This window comes from Nematostella vectensis, chromosome 3 (genome assembly GCF_932526225.1).
Source record: "Nematostella vectensis chromosome 3, jaNemVect1.1, whole genome shotgun sequence".
Lineage (NCBI taxonomy): Eukaryota > Metazoa > Cnidaria > Anthozoa > Actiniaria > Edwardsiidae > Nematostella > Nematostella vectensis.
The window spans coordinates 5,190,709-5,212,240 of record NC_064036.1 but is presented as its reverse complement, the minus strand read 5'-3'; the positions used below and the strand labels follow the sequence as shown (position 1 = coordinate 5,212,240).

The following is a 21,532-nucleotide window of genomic DNA, read 5'->3' as shown; positions in this document are numbered from 1 at the left end:
TATGCCGTCAACAGGCGTGGGTAAACAGGCAACGATCCTTGATTACCATCCTCTCACCTCAGTCAAGGATACTTGTATGACAGCGTCTTGTATGACAGGTGGATTATCATTCGCATCACCCACTTGAATGGCGACTGCGGTTGTACTGTTCAGGGGCGGCTCGCTCCCATCTTGAGCCATTACAGTCAGCGTGTATTGGTCACGTGTTTCGCGATCCAGCTGTTTTGCCACCGAAATCGCTCCAGTCTTGTTATTAATCGAAAAAAACCCTGTTGAAACGAAAGTAAACAATATATTCTTGTTTGTGATTTGTAGTTCTTTAGATAAAAAAGCTTTTTGTCATTTTTAATACATTTCAACAAAAAATACTACAAATTTCTTAAAATGCTTACCTTCTTCGTTTCCGGCCGCGATGGAATATGTCAGCGCACTATTCGCACCGGCATCGCCATCTGTTGCTGATACTGTGAGGAACACGGTGCCCAGTCTCTCGATTTCGTTCACGGAAACGTTAAAAGAAGGAGATTGGAACAAAGGTGTCTCGTCGTTTATATCAAGAACGTTTACTGTGACCTGCAATGCGATATAAGACAAGTCTTCTGATATTAATGAGTTTTTATTTGAAACGGCTGTTCTGATGATGGTAAATATGACGATGACAAGTTATTCTGATGATGCAAAGAAACATTCATTTCATTACCTTGACAAAGCCTTTGATTGTGCCTCCTTCAGTGAGTGAAATATCCAATATATGTTGTGCAGCAGTTTCTCTGTCCAGCGGAGTTGACCCAACTCTCAGGTTAGTACCATTGATAGAAAACATGGACCCGGAACTATCGAAAAAGGTAAAATTTCCTCTGGACACATTGAAATGCGACTCGGCTGGCTGGTGGTAAAATGAACGAGAAAATATTTTTAGAAAGTAGAAATTCCACTTCTTCTTCCGTATCGGTATTTGCTCGCATAAAAGAAAGGACTATTCAAAATAAGTAATTCTTTTGCTTTTCTTCAAACCAAAATGCGTTAATAAAATTTGCATTTGTCAATTCAGAGCAATACATCCTATGAACGCAAGTGGATAGAGCCCGACCCTGTTTTTTTTTCCTTTGCCAAAATAGCAAAATAGTTTAGAGGCGTACGCCTTATAATAATATAGGAGCCCTTTATTTACACAGTTACCTTCAAGTCCATCACTTGTACGTTAGCCTCTCCCTCCAAAACTGACACGTCATACGTCAAGTTTCGGGGTTTCGGCGTCACATCAATCACCACAATAGCACGTGACTTTAGGGCCGGGGAACCTCCGTCTGTTACGTTAACAACCACCTGGAGTATGCAAATCATCACGCAGGATTAATAGTAAGTTGCTATTCTGTTCTTGATGTTGTTCTGTGTATTGATGGCTGCTGTCATTAGTGTTCTATAATATTTGATACTCCTGAATTGTAACACCCCCATTTTGTAACGATGACAACTATATCTTAATGTTTCCTATAACACTCACAATGTAATTGTTCCGCTGATTGTAGCTGAGCATGCCAGCCAGACTGATCGCTCCACTGCTCGAATCTTTGATCCGAAAGTGCCCATGTGCGCCGCTTTCGATGCTGTACATGAGGCGTCCGTTGGCACCGATGTCTTTATCAGATGCTATCACTGTTGCTACTGGAGTGTCTATTTCAGCCGTCTGGGAACAGAAAAGGTCAGAGAAGTCAAATAGGTTAAAGAATTTTAGAATGGTACGTTTTACCAGACCTTTTAAAAACGCACGTCAGTTTCATAAGAAAAAGACGAGCACTTGAATAAAAATTGCTTCAACAATCACATTGTAATTATAACGCCATTTTTTCAAGCAAACAGTTAAACTGTAGCAATTTTTGCGTCTGACTGTTGAGCTTTCGATGAATAATTGGTAACTATCATTAGGCAACGATCCTTGATTACCATCCTCTCACCTCACTCAAGGATACTTTAATGACAGCGTCTTGTAGGACAGGTGGATTATCATTCGCATCACCCACTTGAATGGCGACTGCGGTTGTACTGTTCAGGGGCGGCTCGCCCCCATCTTGAGCCATTACAGTCAGCGTGTATTGGTCACGTGTCTCGCGATCCAGCTGTTTTGCCACCGAAATCGCTCCAGTCTTGTTATTAATCGAAAAAAACCCTGTTGAAATGAAAGTAAACAATATACTCTTGTTTGTGATTTGTAGTTCTTTAGATAAAAAAGCTTTTTGTCATTTTAATTCATTTCAACAAACAATACTATAAATTTCTATTAATTTCTTACCTTCTTCGTTGCCGGCCGAGATGGAATATGTTAGCGTACCATTCGCACCTGCATCGCCATCTGTTGCAAATACTGTGAGGATCACAGTGCCCAGTCTCTCGATTTCGTTCACAGACACGTTTAAAGAAGGAGATTGGAAGGAAGGTCTATCGTCGTTTATATCAAGAACGTTTACTGTGACCTGCAATGCGATATAAGACAAGCCTTCAGCTATCAAACAAATGTTAATTTGAAACGGCTGTTGTGATTATGGGAAATATGACGATAACAGTTATTCTAATAATGCAAATAAACATTCATTTGATTACCTTGACGAAGCCTTTAACAGTGCCTCCTTCAGTGAGTGAAATATCCAATACATGTTGTGCAGCAGTTTCCCTGTCCAGCGGAGTTGACCCAACTTTCAGCTTAGCGCCATCGATAGAAAACATGGACCCGGAACTACCGAAAAAGGTAAACGTTCCTCCGGACGCATTTAAATGCGACTTAGCGGGCTGCAGGCAAAATGAATGAAAATGTATTTTTAAATAATAGATAGCGGGGTCCATACATCTGTTTCTGCTCTTGGACAGTATAGTGCTGATGGACCCAATAGAAATATACATTCCAAGCAATTAATTCTATGGCTGTCAGTCTGGATAAAGAGTTACCCTAATTCTTTCCCATGACCAAAACGGCTAAATAAGTTACCAGGGCTCGCTTTGTATAGCTATAGGAGTCCCTTGTTTCCACAGTTACCTGCAAGTCCATCACTTGTACGTTAGCCTCTCCCTCCAAGACTGTCACGGCGTACGTCAAGTTCGGCAAAGGACCAACCGTCAATTTTACTAGTGTAAATGCGAGAGGCTGTGTTGTACTTTTTGCCTATAAAACAGAAAATTGTTACAGGCCACTTAACAGGTAACAGTGTTGACAATAACAGCTTTCATGATAACATTGACTAGTAAAATATTATAATTACTTAATATTGATTTCTTGTCGCATCTGTTGATTAAGCATTTGTTTACATACGTTTACTATCAAACTGTATACTCCATTCTTCAAATTCCCATCCACAGTGACTGCACCACTTGTTTTGTTGATTGCAAATAATCCATCAGGGTCGCTATCTAAAATACATAATAATGAAAATGAATTATCAACAACTACATGATATTGTGTACATATCGGCGATTCTCCCAAGAAAAGACCACTCACCTGGATAAATGCTATACTCTACAGGAGCGTTTAAAGAGTCCATGTCTTCTGCGTGAACTTGAGTGATGAAGGATCCCTATAAATACCGGATAACAAATCACAATACTGTCGTGGTATAACGACAACAACAACAATAAAAATACAAACTCGGTAGGCATAGTGGAATCAGAAAAGTTCATTGGGAGTCTTCGTGGCTTAGTTGGCAGAGCGTCGATCTGTAGCGCCTGTGCCTCTCAACAATGACTTATTCACTTATTCGGTTCCAGGTTCGATTCTCGGTTTCGACGTGAGTCGAGTTAGTTTGTTTCTCGCCTTTGCTCTGGGGGTTTAATTGTCTGTTTTGTTGTTGTTATTGTTGTTGTTTGTTTGTTTATTCAATTAACACAGTGTTGAAGTGTTATTCATTTTTTACGCCTCTATTAAGACAGAGTAGCTGTGGTGGTCGGTCAGGTACAGCCTGTCAGTTTCTTTTATGTGGGTAATCTTGCTCCTTCTAGGTAATAAAAAACGGTCAAGGCGAGGTCTTCAATGTACCCGAGTGGTGGTTAATGGGCTTGAATCCTGGCCGCGTCCATCTTGAAGATTTAGCTTAATCGCTTAACAGTGAGCATTAGAAGGCAGAACAGTTGCGTGAACGAGTGAAAACCGACTAGAAATGCGGGAGCGGTAGAAATGGCAAAGTATGCATAGGAAAGGGCGAAAAGGTGTGAGAGAATGGAAAGGTAGAACTCTTACTACGAGACTTCAACTAGGTTCCCAGAAGGGCTTCCCATTATTTCACGATGTTTAAAGGTTTAACTCACCAATGGTGAATTCTTATCAATGTGCGCCTCGTACAGCTTTTGTGAGAAGTTCGCCGGAAGGTCGTCTACATCCGTTATATTGATGGTAACCACTCCGAAGCTCTGTAACATCAGGTCTGTGTGGTTGTTCTGAAATTACAATTTCTTGCACGCATTAGTGGGACGTATTCTTAACTTGTGAATGCTTAGTAGCAAAGTTGGCAGAGCGTCGCTCTGTCTTGCCTGTTGCACTTGCCACTGGGTTCCGGGTTCGATCCTAGGTTCCGTTACGTTAGGGAATTACGTTAGTTGTTTTTTTCGCACCTCTTTCCAATCTTACTACTACGTTACTACAGTAACGTTATGTCTGCTGTCGTAGTTTAGCATCCCAGATGGTGGTTAGTTTTCAAAATATATCTATTTGCTTCCCAACAGAGCAAGATATATTATATCGCTTTAAATGAAATCATCGCTTATTTCTCTTACCATTGCTGAGATGTTGAGTGTGTACACCCTTGGACCTTTGTCATAATCAAGAGGCTTTGAGGTGGTGATATCACCAGTGACCTTGTCGATGCTAAACGTTTCCCCCTACAACACAGTAAAAACCATGAGCAAAACTTAGCGTGGAGAATAAGACCCTGTCCTAACGTATCCGTTTTCGTTTGAAAACGCAACCTTTTTGTTCCGTTTTCAAAAAAACACAAAGCGTTTTCATTTTTATACAATCCGTCCCCACGAAAACGCAGCAACGAGACGAAAACGATAAGCCTAACAGCGCATGCGAACTCGCGCGCCAAGTGGACTGGACCTGAGTTATCACGCCATCTTTTTCAAAAGGTTCCGTTTTCGTCCGTCCCCACGGCACCAAAGGGGTATCGTTTTCAACTTGTTCCACTTTGGAGATCGTTACGTTTTTGTACACTATGCCCCTTGCTGCTAAACAAGAAATATGAGACGTTGGTCTAGGCTACCTCCTTGTCACGCATTGCCAAATCACTAACAAAAAAAACCTGTAAAACAGCTATCCGTACAGATTCTGAGAAAGTAGAGCATACCTCATTTCCTGATGCAATTGCAAACGTAATGATGGCATTTGTTGTTGCATCGGTGTCTGTCGCAGTCACAGTAACCACCGAGAAACCCACGGGCGTGTCCTGTCAAGCAGACCAGTTTTTCAGGACATCAGAATCGAAGTGATGATATGCAAACAAATATACATAGCTAACTAGACGATGAGCTGATTTTTAACTATATTGAGCAACTTGGTATCACAAATGGAAAGCGGCAAAGGCCTCTTTCAATCCTATAACTCATGACACTTCTGTCGAAGTAAATAAGTGATAAATCGGTGTACCTCAGAGCATGACTTGGTCAGCGGTGTATTTTGAAAGGCGGGTGCATTGTCGTTGATGTCAGTAATTGTTAAAATGGCTGTAAGCTTTCCCTATAAGAGCAAGTAGAATATGGTTATGCACAATTAACAACGGAGACCAGACCAAGACAAGCTTAGGTGTCTCCTTACCTGAGATGAGCCGTCGCTTGCATAGACCGCGAATCTGAGCGAGCCATCTCCGCTACCCATTGCCTGGAATTGAATACGAATAAAATAAGTTATGCCATACAACGCTTTGCTCTGGTTATTTTTGGAGTTCTTACCTCTCTGTCCAGTGTTTTGTTAACTATCAGATCTCCAGTGCTGCTATTGATTCTGAACCATGGATGAGCGTTGGATTGCAAGCTGTAACTAATATTATCACCATCTGCATCTGTAGCGGTAAATCTCGTTATAATTGTTCCTGTAGACAATACAAAGGATAGGTATAGGTTATGAGTTACTATATCTTATCAAATAAAATACTTCTTCCTGACACAGATAACTTTTGTCAGTGTTGGTGACTGTTGGATGCCCTGGTCGCTGCTGTCGTTGTTCTCAGCGTCATTAGTATGATGCTGATTTATATTTTTTTGTGTGTGTTATTTTAGAAAATACAATGGGTCTCTAGCATCGTTCAGCGGCGTAGCCAAAAGACCCATTCAAGTATTTTAGATGTCTCATACATTTACTGTATTTTTGCCTGCTAGAAGGGGGGGGGGGGGGGGAGCCCCGTGTGCCCTTCCCACGAGACTATGAAGCTGGACTATTTTTGTTACAATGATTGTGTTGCGATAAGAGTAGAACTGACTGCACTTACCCGCGGTGGTGTTGACCTCTGGAAGAACTGTTGTCCAATCGGGTGGATCAAATAATGGACGTGCTCCTGGAAAATGAAAAAGTCTATAATTAAAGGGTAGGAAGATGAGGGGAACTATATGGGAGTATAAAGTCACCCTCCTTCACTTTCCTACAATCATTTTGCGCGCCCGCTAACACTCCTTAAAATGAAACACTGATGAAAGACATGGTAAGCACTCGTTAGTTAGGTACTACAATGAATTCAGAATCTAATATATTTGTTGTTCAACAATATAAAAAAGACTGACAGGCACAGGATCGCGCAAAAGAAGTAAATATTATGAAAATAATAACATAAAATGCGATAGGTACGAAGCATTGGTTTGTTTCGGCTTCATCCAATACTTTCTGAGGATGGCTGCCTTCTGTTATGTATGCTTTTGTTATGTGGCAAAGAATCCGGGCTTTCAGAAGGCTGTGCTAATGTTCCTGCATCATTGAACGCTATTATCATTCTCTTTTTTTATTATACGCCTTTTTGTATCACAAAACCATACTTCATACACAAGCCACCTTTACGTTACTTGAACGCTAAAAACGAAGAAAATAAAATGGAAAACATTGCATGATGTATAATTCGAAGCCAATCTGCAAAGGAGGCAGAGCACAATGTGCAAAGGGTAAGTTATTATCCATTTTTTTCTATTCATCTATACATCCACCAGCCAACCCCCCTACTCAGTCATCCATCTATCTATTGAAATGGAAATGCGAGCAATGCAAGACATTTAATTTTGCTGTGTTTACCCTTTTTCTTCCCGCATTGTTTCTGTCAGGTGCATGACATGGCCTGCCAGATCTAAAAAAAACCACCCTCTTTCACGATCGGCAAAAGGTATACTACATATAGTAGTATAAGTATTTTTTTAGCTCTTCTATAGTAGTTACATAGCCTTTACATAGGTTTAACGTCAAATGAAGAGCCTCTCTGGGGATACGCTGAGGAGGGAACTCCTTTCTGAAGGATACGTCGCGTATCTTTCTCATGGCTCGGAACTTTAGGGACTACCGGATGTTCCGAGTCAATTTTGAGAATGGGAGTAGAACCCGGGTTCTGGGTGAGATAGATGTAACGGAATTACAGAAGGCAAGGAAGGAAGCTGGGGGTGTCGAAGGTCCCGATTTTTTGGCACAAGACGGCCGCCGAGCCACTTTTGTGACGTTCACTCTGGAGCTTTTCGAGCTTATCCGTTTTTACGTCAGGTGGTTGTTCTTCAACAATGTGGACTTTAAATGCACACTAGCATACTCGCAAGGATAGTTTGGCTATCCGACGGAGTTTTAGACTAGCAAAGGTCGCATGCGTGATCCGCACAATTGGCATCACGCTAGCCCGGTCGCAGCTCTAGATCCCACATGGATCTAAGCTGTGGTTTAAAGCACTTCGTTCGAGCCGAAGTCGCCCTGCAGTTTTTTTGCCGATGAAGTTTAACTGAGGCAAACCGGCTATGCCATGCTGACGAGTCCTAATAAGGACGAAACAGCTGTCCATGGTTGCCGAACTGCACGGGTAATAGACTGTGCTAGCGTCCCGTCTTGGCCCGACTGGTGCCAATTTGTGTATGCTAGTGTGCTTTTAAAGTCCACATTTTTGTTCTTCAACGCTAATTATATTTTGCTCAAGTTTACCCTATCTTTATTCACAGGTTTGATCTTAAATCAGCTCTAATTTCTTGACAATTAAATGTCGGGTCTAACAAACGCTTTGAAAATAATAACATAAAATGCGATAGGTAGCCTTTTAAGGAAGCATTCGCTTGTTTTCGGCTTCTTTTTATTTCCTGTAGGGAGCGAGAAGAGACGGCGGCATTCCTTCCCCTCTGCTTAGTTAGCGGGATACTCAACACTGGAGTGCTTTAATGGAACTTCTTCTAGAATAGAAATTATTAACTTTTTATGCAATTCGTTCTTGGCAGTTTCTGTGATGTATGCCGTAAAGTCACACGCCAGCTTTATTACTTAAACGGTTCTCATTTGTTTTAAGCAAGAGAAGAAGAAAAAAAAAGGGAAAACATGCATAGCATTTATTATAGTAGCTATCTTGTCTGCACGGGGATCAAAATGCATTCAAGATTTTTTGCTAATTTCAAAGATGATAATAACCATAAACAATTGGTCGAATTGCATAGTTATTTAATTTAATGTATTATTTTTACATTGGTGTTTCGGAAGGTGGGCGAGACACAAAACACTTGAAAAGAAGGAATGAAAACCAACAGAGTTTTGAAAGTCTCCCAGCATGAAGTAAACAGTGCGAAGGTCGTCACGAAGTCGTTTTCAAATAAGCCATAATCAATTATAAATTCGGGCTGTTTGTTTCCTGAGGGTTTATGTGTTTGCCCTAATGCGAATGTTTGAGCATCTTTCCTAAGATATTCATAAGAGTCCTCTTACGGGGTAAACAAAAACGGAATAGCAACGTCGTCACATAATACCAGACGGATGAATAGGTGGACTTTTTGATGTTAACTCATTAAAATTCACTCATGATATTTCTTGTTTCGTTTGATAAAGCAAATGTTGACAATTTTATACGCATACACTAATCGGATAGAAAGGTTGTTGTTTACCCACTTGAGAACCGTTTAAGGACCGCCTAATAGATTTCAATCGCGATTGTGTTTGGTTGTAATATCCAACAAAATTGTACATTTCATTATAGTAATGTTTAAATGCATATAAATGCATATTATTCAGCATTCTTTTATAATAAAAACATTTACTTGGTTAAATTGTAGCGCGCAATATTAATATGAACATTTCAATATTTAATAGTTTCACTAAAAATAATTTCATAAAAAAATTTGTTATCAGTTTTCCTGTCCAATAGGCGGGCAAGAGTATTTTTCGTTTAGCTGACAGCTATTAAATATTAGTTTCTTGTTTACAATTTTTGAGGAAATATGGAATATGATTAAGAGAATTTCGTCATATGGCTCAAGGCGTTTTGACAACCACAGCTCTGTGCTCCGGTTATCCATATTTGGGTTACCAAAGAAATCTTAGCACATCTTTAAAGGCGGAAAATGATTATTTCCTTCAAATCTCCCTATTATCTATTCGGTATTGTATAAACAACAACTCGCTCCAATACAGAAAACTAAGCACTTTACAAGTCATATTAGTTTACTTACCGTTAGCTAAATGAATCAAGCTGCCTAACAGCAACAGAATGCGAAAAATCGTCCCTATCCGGACAGCCATCGTTTTGTCCCAGTTGATAATTTGATGAAGATTCTTTTTACATCAGTGGAAGTATAGGACTAAATAAGAAACCCTTCTTAGGTTTCGGCAACTAGATTAAACTCAGGCCATTAACATTCACATGGAAACGTTGTTTTTGTTTAGTTTCCAGCTCATTTTACCCATGATAACAGCTGGCTTCACGAGAAGAATTGTTCCCGGAATATGACGATGAAAATGCGATCGATTCGGACAAACTTCAGGCTAGAACTTTATAAGAATATGGCTTATTATTAACTTGCCACCAGGTCCTGTTCAGTTTCGTCGATATGTAAATCATGTTCGTTCTCTATTCGTTTAGCACGTCAATTCATGCTAATTTGTGTTACACTTGAATAACATCCAAAGGATTGCTATTAAAACAATCAAAAATGCCTTAAAGAGCTATTGTCTTCGCTTAATTTGGGTCACACAAGTCGTGAGAAAGTCACTCAAGCGGAGGCTTAGCTGCTGCATGACGCAACATAATGGAAAATGTTTATTTCGTATTCAAAAAACGGTTTGCCTTTTATTCGACTAATTGATGAGCCTAGTGCTTTAAACGATTTTCTAAGGCAATTGCAGTTTCCAGGAACACGCAATTTTGAATCACATCAATGCACTTCTGTAGTCATAGCACAGCTAGCCCAGGCAATGGTTTCGAAGCTTGTCCGTAGCTTGGAATCGGCTGTTATTCTTAGAGGTAAAACGAGTGGATTGAAGTCGCGATTTTTTGTGAAACATTGCAAAGAAAGCAATATGGTCTATTTATGCCATCATATTGTTTAGAGCATTTTAACTAAGGTTGATTCTTACTAGGACCATAGTTATTGAGGGAAATTGTTAGGAAGCCCGGCCAACTACAAAGGGCTCTCTGTGATGTTGAACATTCTTGTAACGTGATCACGCGCACACGCGCACAAACCAAACGTAGCACAAGAAAACATATCGTTTATTAATGTATTTGAATTTTTTTTTATTTTCCTATTCTGTAACTGTAGCTGTAACGCAAGCGCAAAAGAACGCAACTGCTTGATTTCTTGCGCCTGACCAATTCTGACTCTTCCTCTAGTGAGAACCAACCTTGGCTTCTATGACCACAGGTAGCCCAGGCAATGGTTTTGAAACTTGTTCGTAGCTTGGAATCGGCTGTTATTCTTAGAGGTAAAACGAGTGGATTGAAGTCGCGATTTTTTTGTAAAACATTGCCAATAAAATTGCCTTAAAACTTAGAACATGCCTTGTTGTTGTCATATTTATGTGTAATATACGATTTTGGGGTGTTTTCGTAACGGAATATATGACTTCTCTCCCCCTACTAAGGAAAGAAACAAGGTTGGAGGCGCCATTTTCGGTAGCACTCAAATACCGTCGAAATTCGCGAGGAAAATACAACAAACGAAATATTTTTATCTCGCAGACCTATGCCAGGGTACACTTACATTCGATATGTGGCAAAACATCCGAGCTAAATCATTTTCCCTGGCCGCTAGCCATTTTTTAAAACGAGTAAGCAGCGATTTGAATCCTTGACCGGCGCCGTTGGACAATTAGGTACGCTCGGCTGAACACTAAGCGAAGCAAACAACTTATAGTGCGGGCTGTCACCGGCGCATTCGATACGGATTTCATAATTTTTCGTGGTCTAAAATTCAAAACTATCAGTTTTCGAAGCAAGGTAAGTAATCTGTTATCTCTTATTTTTGTTTAATTTATATAACAGATTACTATGCGCCGATGACAGCCTTGCAGACTTTCCACCTCGCAGGCTAATAATAGTTTGCTTCGTTCCGTGTTCAAGAATCAACCTAAGTTAAAATGCTATAAACAATATGATGGCATAAATAGATCATATTGCTTTCTTTGCAATTACGTAAATAAAATATTAATTGCCATGAGCAATGAAAACAATTATACAGTACTGTTATAACAATATGGCTCTTTTTGGGTGTAACAGCAAATTTTCCGCACGCAGGGTGTTCAAAGCAAAGATATAGAGATGACATTACAGGCAATCAACAGTTAAACTCTGCTGTGACTTTAATTACCACACTAGCCTTCGCCCTCTACACCCTCAAAGAGAAAGCATTGTGTGACAAAAAGGAAAATAAATACACGATAACACTAGACGCTGCCCATGGAATATATCCTGAGCTTCTAGCTTCTGATATCTGTTCCATATAGCCCTCTAATTTGACACCACAACATTTTGTCTAAACATAAGAAGTCTTGTAGTTTACTTTGCGCGACTTTGCGTTTACAAATGAAATAATGAAAACACATATATCGTTTATAATGACGATTCACTGGTTGTAACAGCAAATTCAATACTAACAGATAGTACATTCATGAAGTGCAGTTAGGCAATTCTAACCTCAACCCATTTAATTTTATGGAGTCTCCTACCCCACCTGGGAAGTTTTTTCTTTTTTGTTTTATCTTACATTTCTTGCCTTTCTTGCCTTTCTTACTCATTTTTACATATGGTTCTATGGTAGAGTAAAATTTGACTAAAACTAAAATGTTTTTATCATACAAAATGTCAAAACACAAATGTACACGCAATCCATCGGTACCCCAGTGTACTCTGCGCGCAGGTTTATATTATTATATAACTGAGGTACCAAAAAATAGTAGTACAGTTCACCTGCATTATTACTGAGCTCCCTAAATAAATCTAAGATCCTACATTCTGTAGAGTTATCTAAATGACCTCCTTTTCTGACTTTATCTATGTCATTAACCAGCGAATTTGATCTACAGCCACCAATACATTAAAGGGCTAGCATCGGAACGACCTGTTAAAAAAGAAAATTGATTCTGTGGACGTTTACACGGAGTTTCACACCGGCGTTATTATTTTATGGCCAAAGTATTATCAGATATTATTTGTAGTATTAATTCCATAAATCACCCCCTTAAATAATACTAGTGACGTCTTCGGTAGGATTATAAATATTCAATAGGGTTTGAATAGAGTTGCTCTTTTTACTGTGCCAATTGTTGGCTTCCGCCTCACAGCTCCGTATAATTTTATCTTGCGGTTGCTTAAGGTCTCGGTAAAGGTAAACGTGTCCGCGGAAAAAAAAAATATTGTCGCGCCGCAATTTTCACTACATGTACAAACTATATATCAAAAAAAAGATAAAAAATTGAATTATCTCCTGCAAGTTTTATTTTTGCAATAGCTAAAATAGCTTTGAGGCCTCAAACTCAAAAGTACGGAGTTTACTTTAGGGGGTAATGCACCTACGCGTTATTGCGCATGCACTTGCACGTAATTGCATCTCAAAGACAGATAGATGATCTACCAAAGAGTGTGAGGACTTTTTGTTATTTGACACTGTCAACAAAATATCACGAACTCTCATTTCTGGCGAAACTTGGACACGAAAAGTGCTATAAAAGCGATCTTCAGTCGAAAATCGAAAATTCTTCATACACTTTATGACATGGCATAATTATCTATCAGATCCCGAAAATTTGAAGGCGATATCTAAAAACCCGTCGCGTTACTCCAGACAAGCTCGAGTTCTCGCCTCAAAATAATACGTTAGAAAAATCAAAGATTTGGCGTGAATTCACGGTCAACAGGTCACGGGAAACATTTTAGCCGTCATAGAATTTTTTTGCAAAAATAAAGCACAATAACAAACAGTGGTGTCAAATTTACCTTTACCAAGGCCTTAAGGCAGCCATCCAATCATAGTAGAGGGAGACTCTACCAAATATGATCCAATAGTTGAGCCGTGTTGCTTGCCGTTGAGTGAGTCGGCGAATCGATCGTAATTTACATCAAACTGATCGGATGTACGATAATCAATTTGTGTTTTTGAATAAAAAAAAGTGCTCATAAATGGTTAACTTTTATTTGTTTTTGTTTTTCGTTTTGTTTGATTTATAACTTTGTGTTACTGTTTCATAACTAAAATGTTTATAAACACATTGACCCCTCAACCGGCCTGTACCGGCTTTGGGAAGTACCCACAACCCAAAAAAATCATAAATTCAAAATAAACACAACAAGATGAAGATACTCAGGCATCAGTCTAACGGATAAGTCTTGCAGATATGCATCCAACCAAGGTGTTGGCATCTACTCTTAAGCCAAATAATAGCACAGGTTCTTTGACAAATCTCAAATCGAACAAGGAGAGAAAAGCAGAATCACCCCTCTCAATAAAACGCTCAAAATACCACACAAGGGAGAGAGATCAGCAAACACAGCTCAAGACACAAATAGATACCTTTATTATGATCCTCCAGGTACATTTCCTTGGCCTCAAAACACAATGTCCATTCCTTGAAGGATTGTACAACCACGAAAATATCTTTACGTATTGCAAAGCATTCTGGGAGATCCAGGGGAAAATTCACGAGGGGAGGGCCAGTCAACACTCCTTTCCCCAAAGTCAGATGGTTTTTTTATAAGTCTTTTCACCCCGAAGCCAAACAAATCAATTCCAGGTCATACAGACTTTTGAAATCAATATGGTTTCAGAAAAGAAAGCATTTAGGAGAGCTAAAGTGATTCATTAGAAAATTATTTTCTCATCCAGGCAAAGCCAAACAAGAAAAAATCATCAGGAATCCACCTTTGCTTGCAAATATCCATAAGCAAAGCACTCAATTATGCCCCAAAAGACTTCATGATGTCCTGAGACACTCTCCTCATATGCTCATAGCTGTATTTTGGATGAAAAATACAAGCAACCATCAACTTGTGCTGGCTTCAGCACAACGACGAGGGATTAAAAGTGGGGACCGCAGAGCACTGTTGGAAAGCTTGGATACCGCTGACTAGGTGCAGCTGTGTTTGACGGGCTGTATAAAACTCAGAATAGGGGGGGAGGTATCTGTTTTCAGTCTGTTTTTTTGTAAATTCAGCTAAAAAAAAGCCAGGAGTCAATGGGTTAATAGAAAGTACAAAATTTTTATTGGTAGATTATTCTGAAAAAAAAAATATATTTACAATATTTATTGATTGTACAATATATCGAATATTATTATCATATTTTTCCTGGTATTAGTCAAATCTTGATCAAAGTAGTGCATGTTCGCACTTAAAACCCCGCAGGGACCTCTCGACATGCGCCTATGCGTTATTCAAACTATTTGGTTAGTCCATGTTGTTACGGTGCAGCCGCGTGAACTCGAACCAATATATATATATATATTGGTTCGACAAACTACAAACTACATAGGTTTCCCTACAGGTCTGTTTCGTGGTTGCCCACTCATCAGTGGGCAACCACGAAACCACGAAACAGACCTGTAGGGAAACCTATGTAGTTTGTATTTTTCTCAAACCAACACTATACACCGCTCTACTTTCGAGTATTGAGCACTTTCTATGAAAGCCTTCAACCATCATTTTATATATATAAATATATGCTTGAGTTATCAGGACTCAACTGTATATTTATATAATGTTTTTTTTTTATCTAGTATTGTCCTGTCTCATATGCGCGTATCTTGACGTTCAAGCTCTAACACTCAAAGTTGTCGACACCAGCATCCAAACGCTGTATAAAATAATATAGCAATCATTAGAATTTCTTATAAAGGCTAGATTAACGATTGGGATTTATTATTATTGTGATTAAAAGGCAAAGCAAATTTACCAATATTTTCTATCTAATCAAATAATGCAATAGGACAATAGACAAATGCCATGCTGATATTAGCTATGCCAAAGCATGCAATAGCTCACATCACACTTCTAACCAATCAAAACTAATAAAATAATCACTCCCATTGCGATTCCCGCTACCGTGGCCACCTTGAATCTTCTATGAATTACCTTGAAATGTTTTTTGACGCCAATGAGATGAGCGTACTCTCTGACTGACGAAGTTCACTAGCTAACCAGGCCGGCAAAGAAAGACTTTATGCACAAGTTCATGTCAATAAAAAAACTATGATTCTCGCAAGCTGCTTTTCTTAAGACTTTTTCTTGGTCTGCCAAGGTGGTAGCGTGCGTCGCACTATAAAGGTCTAAGCGTACGATATTCTCCACATTATTTACGGTTAACTTGAGTTTCGCGCCGAATAGCAGCCCAAGTGCCCTCATTAATATAATCAATCAAAGATCGACTATGTTCCATTGACGGGATTTTTTTTTTTTTATTTTTTTTTTTTACTTTAAATCTGCTTTTAGAACATTAACTCTTTCAATTTGTGGGGAAAACAACTATGTTGTAAATTGCGTACTGGAGGTTCCCTTGAATCCCCTTCCCTTGCTATTCGACCAATTACTACCAATAGGGGAATTGCGCTAAGAGATCACATGACTGTTTGGGTGGCAAATTAGCGCGCGCTCAGCCTTTTAGCGGCAAAATAACAGCAAAATAAAGCAACTTATTCAGAGCTTACGAAAAAACCCAGAATTCTTTTTTACTGAAAGGGTTTAGTTTCATTTAAAGATTTTATTTCTTCGTCGTTTTCTTGTGTGACGGGCGCAGTCATTTCTGATTTTTTTGTTTGATCATTTTGTTTTGAATTCGCAATCCAAAAAGGTCACGTGCTCTCTTAGCGCAAGTCCCCTAATACTAGCCAATACAATAACCCATAAAATGATCGTGCTAACGCTACCAATTTTGAAGCATGCAATACGCCAACCGAGCGTTACCTAAGTCTCAGCTACGGCCACTCAAAACACAAGTAATGATACGACAGTCGACAAAACGATCACGCCAATGTTACGTACCTGTGCTGAATCTGCTCCACCGCCGCCCGAGCTCATAGGACCAATACTACAACAAAACATTATAAAGCAATCAACCAAGCGTGAATCACTATTCTAAATCATGACTGTCTGGAATGTTAGGCACTAACAGCTGATCTGTAATACTCACTAGAGTGGTGTGTCGTTGAATGTTACGCGGGAACGTCTTTCATCCCTTCTTTTCCTGAAAGAAGATATAGTATGTATATCATTAATTTTTTGGGTGTGTGATCGTGATGGCTGTCAAAGTAGCAGATGATCTCACCAGAGTGAAGTTAGCGGGCAACTCGAGCAAAAAAAAAACCCGATAACTTTGAAAAACAGTTTTCCCCACAAGGTAAAAGTAGACGATACGTTCCACAATGCAGGGGTGTATACTGTCACGTGATTATGACGTTTTATATTCTTTCGGCCACGGTAGAATTTTAATGGCCCAGATCACACTTCCCACCACCGACACAAAGATCGGCTGCGCGGGAGACAGGATATCGCGCGCGTATTTCACCAAATTTTATTTCTTTCTTTTATAAACTACATACTTGCAAAGTATGAGAATCATGACAATTCCGGCGACTCCCACGAGGACGGACAAGAAAATAAGCACGATGACAGTAGGCGACAACTCCTCTTCATTTTTGCTGGCCATTGGTGGCTCGCCCTGTCCTGTCAACTTCCATTTCACGTACTTCGGGCTGCCTTCACTCTCTTTAAACCCACTGAAAGGGATGGTGATGTTAGTATGTTCAAAAAGAAGCCCATGATGACTTTGGATGCTTGAGGTAAGAATAAGATGGTTTGTAGGTTATTATTGTTCCCTTGTTTCGGGTACATTTATAAACATTTCACAGGCAGGAAGATCAACTACCCCTTACAGTTGTTCTGTAACGCGCACAATTACAAATTTGTGTTGCTACAGAGACGGGACCTCCATTTACAGCGCCATCTGTAAGACCGCTAATAACAAACACATAATATATGGAAAGATATCAGGCGCTAAGACTTGTTGACGCACTAAGTCAAGCATTTCATACATATCTCCACTGCTCACGGTTCGCGTATAAAGCCACGAGGAATACCCAGTCCCGAATGTAAATAATCTGATTTGTATACCTCTGAGTCAAACAACTTACTCGAATAATTGGTTGTAAGACATCTCTTGGCGATCCTTGATGCCATTTATCGTGATGATAGACCTGCAACAATTATATATTTTTTTATGTCTGAGCCATTCTCCATTCTTCTAAAGAAATTTGTCAGGAAGTCGAAAGGTACTCACGTATTCCCCTTTCCAGGCCTGATTGACTTGATTATCACATGGCCACCACCATTCAGCTCCTTTACGTCCCTAAGAAAATACGGTTCTCAGCAATGTATACTGTTAAAGAATGACAAGTGGAATTAGGGCTCCTCTAACTGCTTGAGATATACTTTAAAGAAATCCATTTAGTGTAGCCTATTGTATAAGGCTTTTCGATTTTTTTGACAATGCTTTTTTTTCTAATCTTGTATATCGAAACTAGGCCACCTTTGACACCCCATGGACAAACTCATTATCCCTATTACACTTACTCGAGGAATTCTGAACGCCTCAGAAGAATGTCTTCCTTGCTCATCTTTGAAGTCAGCACCATGCTGTTTGAGTCCCTCAGCAGAAATATCTGAAAATAGACATAATACATTATAGTTATAATTTCCGGGCTAAGAGTATGCATGACATTTTACGACTGCTTATACGACATAAATTAATCCTAGCTCCCTAGAATGTAGCAACATGTTTGTCATGCTCATGCAGAATCATTAGAAATCGAAATCAGGTTTTGAAGCTGCTCCAAAGCCTTTTTCCAATAAGAACTGGTAGACTCTAGTATTGAAGCTACGAGACCAATTGTCTTGCCAATGCACAAATGGCCTAACCAGCATTCCCCACTATCGTCCAGTACAAAGCACAGTATGTAAAATGTACCCACAACACAGATTATGCCTGATATTTTCCAAAATATGCAGGCGCTGTCTGCCGGACGTTGCTGGGACGTTCCTGACTAAACAGACTCGGAAAACACTAAGGTGTCATTTCTGCCCATTTTCACTTACTGTTATATGAGCGTTCTCTTTCGTTTTCTTTGGCGGGGTTCCCTTATCAGAAGCCTGGACCATGAAACTAAAGGATTGCCCTCTATCTTTATCGGCGAAAACGTCCGCTGTCCTAATTGTCCCTGATGTTGGCTCGATGTAAAACAAATCCGTATCTTCGCTGATGCGGTATTCAACAACGCCATTAATACCTGTGTCACTATCGGTAGCCTAAAAACGTAGTAGATACAAGAAATAAGTTTGTATATAGGTTTTTGGCCTTGTTTTGTCTACAAATATAGTTGTGTTTTACCGTAAGCTCAGATTGCTTGTCTCCGCTTGGTTCACTTTACTAACGACACAAGGGTGGATCCCAAACTTTTTCTAGAAAAGGGCCAGGGAGAATCTATTGAAAAATATGGCTGGAGTATTATTTGTGAAATCTAGTTTCCATACATTTCTTCTAGAATTATTGGGGCCCCTTCACGCATGGATCCCCTTCTAAATAGAGTGTTTGTTAATACCCTTAAGTACATGTAGCGGCAATCTCGTTCCAAGAGCCCACGTACCTTTGTGCCAGCTGCAAGGTACAAGACTCTGGGATAATCAATTTTTTCACCAACAGAATCTGTTGGTTCCGGTTTTACTGCGCATGACCAAACAAAATAGCGACCGGAAGGAACAGAGTTGATCTCTTTCACTTATAGATCCAATTCGCGCTTGACAAATTAGGGAAAGTCGAAGATTTTACGCTGAAAGAAATTCAATCCCAGATTTTGAAGTCAGTCATAGTTTATAGAAAGGATGGTTTTGGTGTATATGTTGCCAACCGGTAATGGTAACGCATTCCTAATTCACTACTTGCTTGAATTCGCCTACGATTTGTTTGTGTCTCAAGGAGAACGCAAATCCGGTTCAATTATTTTACTGATTTCGCCCTTGAAAGCCTCAATGGAGGACAAGATTGAAAAGCTTCGCTCACGCATTATTTCTTTGCTCAGGCATGTGAGGATTCCATCGCTTCACGATGTAAATATTACATTTGCCCGCCTCGAAGTAGTCGTTAATGGACGGGGATTTTGATTATATTGCCTTCGCGCTGTATCCTGTCGAAGAGCCGACATAAACCGCATAACTCTTTCAAAGAGTTAATCCGCCGAGAACATGACCGAAATATATATATTACGACTTCGCACGCTTTTACATTTCCCGTAATTTCACACAGGCTTTCCACAAGGCCTCCCTCTATGTTCGCTATATTGTAAGACCCAAAAAGCTACACATGATTATTATCTGGTACCAAGAGTTTGGAGCAGCAATAATAAAATTTGGTTTTAAATATATACGCTGGTTTGTGGGAGTTTTCTCTGTAATTTTATTTTCAAAGACAGAATGTGTGACAAGCCTCGTAAAAGCTTTTCCATTGTACTATTCACTTCCGTTTTATTTGCGCATGCTCACTGAAGCAAGATCGATAGCCAATAAGAATTGCCCTAGGAATTGATTATTCCAGAGCCTTGTACCTTGCCGCTGGCATAAAGGTAGCTGGATCTGGGAACGAGATTGATGTAGCGGCAAAGCTACTCGCGTCGCTACAAGACGTGGGATTATAATACTTACAACGACAGTTAAAACTGGGAAGTCAAAACTTGTATCCTTGTACACTCCTAGAAAATTCAAGCAGAGTCATTTTAATTAATCCTTCCTAAACTGAACATATTTGTCAAGCTCATTCAGAATCCAGGTATTGACGTTGCTCCAAAGTTATGTCTTTTTCCATAAAAAAAATTAAATAGCAAAACATAGGTGTTTTCAGACTTTGTATACCTCCGATGTATTGAACCGATGCGAAAACTGGTGCATTCCGGTTTTCTGTGGTAGGCGTTACATCAATCAGCACAATAGCACGTGACTCTAGGGCCAAGGACCCTCCGTCTGTTACCTTGACCACAACCTGAGGTTTGTAAATTGTCAAACAGGATTATTGGCAAGTTGACTGTTTGTTGTTTTTTCCTCTAACGTGTAGCTGATGTTAAACGAATAGCAATAGTCCCTACATGAGTCAATAAACAATTTGTAGTCTCTGACTGAAATTAGAACCGATTTTCATTTTTCTTTACAGTATGCCTAGTTCGAGATTTTAGCGTTTTTAGCATGTAGAGCATAGTACAGAATTGCTGTTACTAATAAAGTACACTGTTCGCTTGCCAGATGACAATGTAATCTAAACCACTTACAGTGTAATTGTTCCGCTGATTGTAGCTGAGCCTGTCAGCCACACTGATCGCCCCACTGCTCGAATCTTTGATCTGAAAGTGCCCATGTGCGCCGCTTTCGATGCTGTACAGCAGGCGTCCGTTGGCACCGATGTCTTTATCAGATGCTATCACTGTTGCTACTGGAGTGTCTATTGCAGCCGTCTGGGAACAGAAAAGGTCAGAGAAGTCAAAAAAGTTAGAGAATTTTAGAATGGTACGTTTTACCAGACCTTTTAAAAACGCACGTCAGTGAAAAAGACGAGCACTTGAATAAAAATTGCTTCAACAATCACATTGCAATATAACGCCATTTTTTCAAGCAAACAGTTAAACTGTAGCAGCAATTTTTGTGTCTGACTGTTGAGCTTTCGATGAATAATTGCTAACTCTCATTAGGCAACGATCCTTGATTACCATCCTCTCACCTCACTCAAGGATACTTGAATGACAGCGTCTTGTATGACAGGTGGATTATCATTCGCATCACCCACTTGAATGGCGACTGCAGCTGTTCTGTTCAGCGACGGCTCGCCCCCATCTTGAGCCATTACAGTCAGCATGTAAAGGTCACGTGTCTCGCGATCTAGCTGTTTTGCCACCGAAATCGCTGAAGTCTTGTTATTAATCGAAAAAAACCCTGTTGAAATGAAAGTAAACAATATACTCTTAATCCTGATTTAAAGTGATCCCAAAACGGTCTGTTGTAGTTCCTGCCCATGTTCCCCAGCAAACAGAGCTTGGCCAGTGTCC

General features: G+C 39.7%; 1 protein-coding gene and 2 long non-coding RNA genes across 9 annotated transcripts in view; all 3 read right to left on the bottom strand.

The window, feature by feature from the left end:
• LOC5512766 (protocadherin Fat 4) overlaps nt 1–21,532 on the bottom strand; it is a 64,907-nt gene that overhangs the window by 14,376 nt on the left and 28,999 nt on the right. For 4 of the 7 annotated variants that reach the window (XM_048725481.1, XM_048725485.1, XM_048725484.1 and 1 more), the window contains 6 exons: nt 21,208–21,419; nt 1,505–1,687; nt 1,180–1,326; nt 701–886; nt 393–573; nt 58–269 (listed from right to left, as the gene is read on the bottom strand). In XM_048725481.1, the coding sequence (XP_048581438.1) occupies nt 58–269; nt 393–573; nt 701–886; nt 1,180–1,326; nt 1,505–1,687; nt 21,208–21,419 (1,121 nt within the window). Of the gene's footprint in view, nt 1–57; nt 270–392; nt 574–700; nt 887–1,179; nt 1,327–1,504; nt 1,688–18,545; nt 18,756–20,144; nt 20,192–20,351; nt 20,479–20,761; nt 20,945–21,207; nt 21,420–21,532 lie in introns of all 7 variants that reach the window. The other 3 variants (XM_048725486.1, XM_048725482.1, XM_048725487.1) reach the window with 3 other exon arrangements.
• Nucleotides 8,283–10,183, bottom strand: LOC125561336. The gene is made up of 2 exons (XR_007307375.1): nt 9,640–10,183; nt 8,283–8,376 (listed from the first exon to the last, which is right to left on the bottom strand). It is a non-coding gene; the product is annotated as an uncharacterized LOC125561336 (long non-coding RNA).
• Nucleotides 10,718–11,744, bottom strand: LOC125561337. The gene is made up of 2 exons (XR_007307377.1): nt 11,170–11,744; nt 10,718–10,884 (listed from the first exon to the last, which is right to left on the bottom strand). It is a non-coding gene; the product is annotated as an uncharacterized LOC125561337 (long non-coding RNA).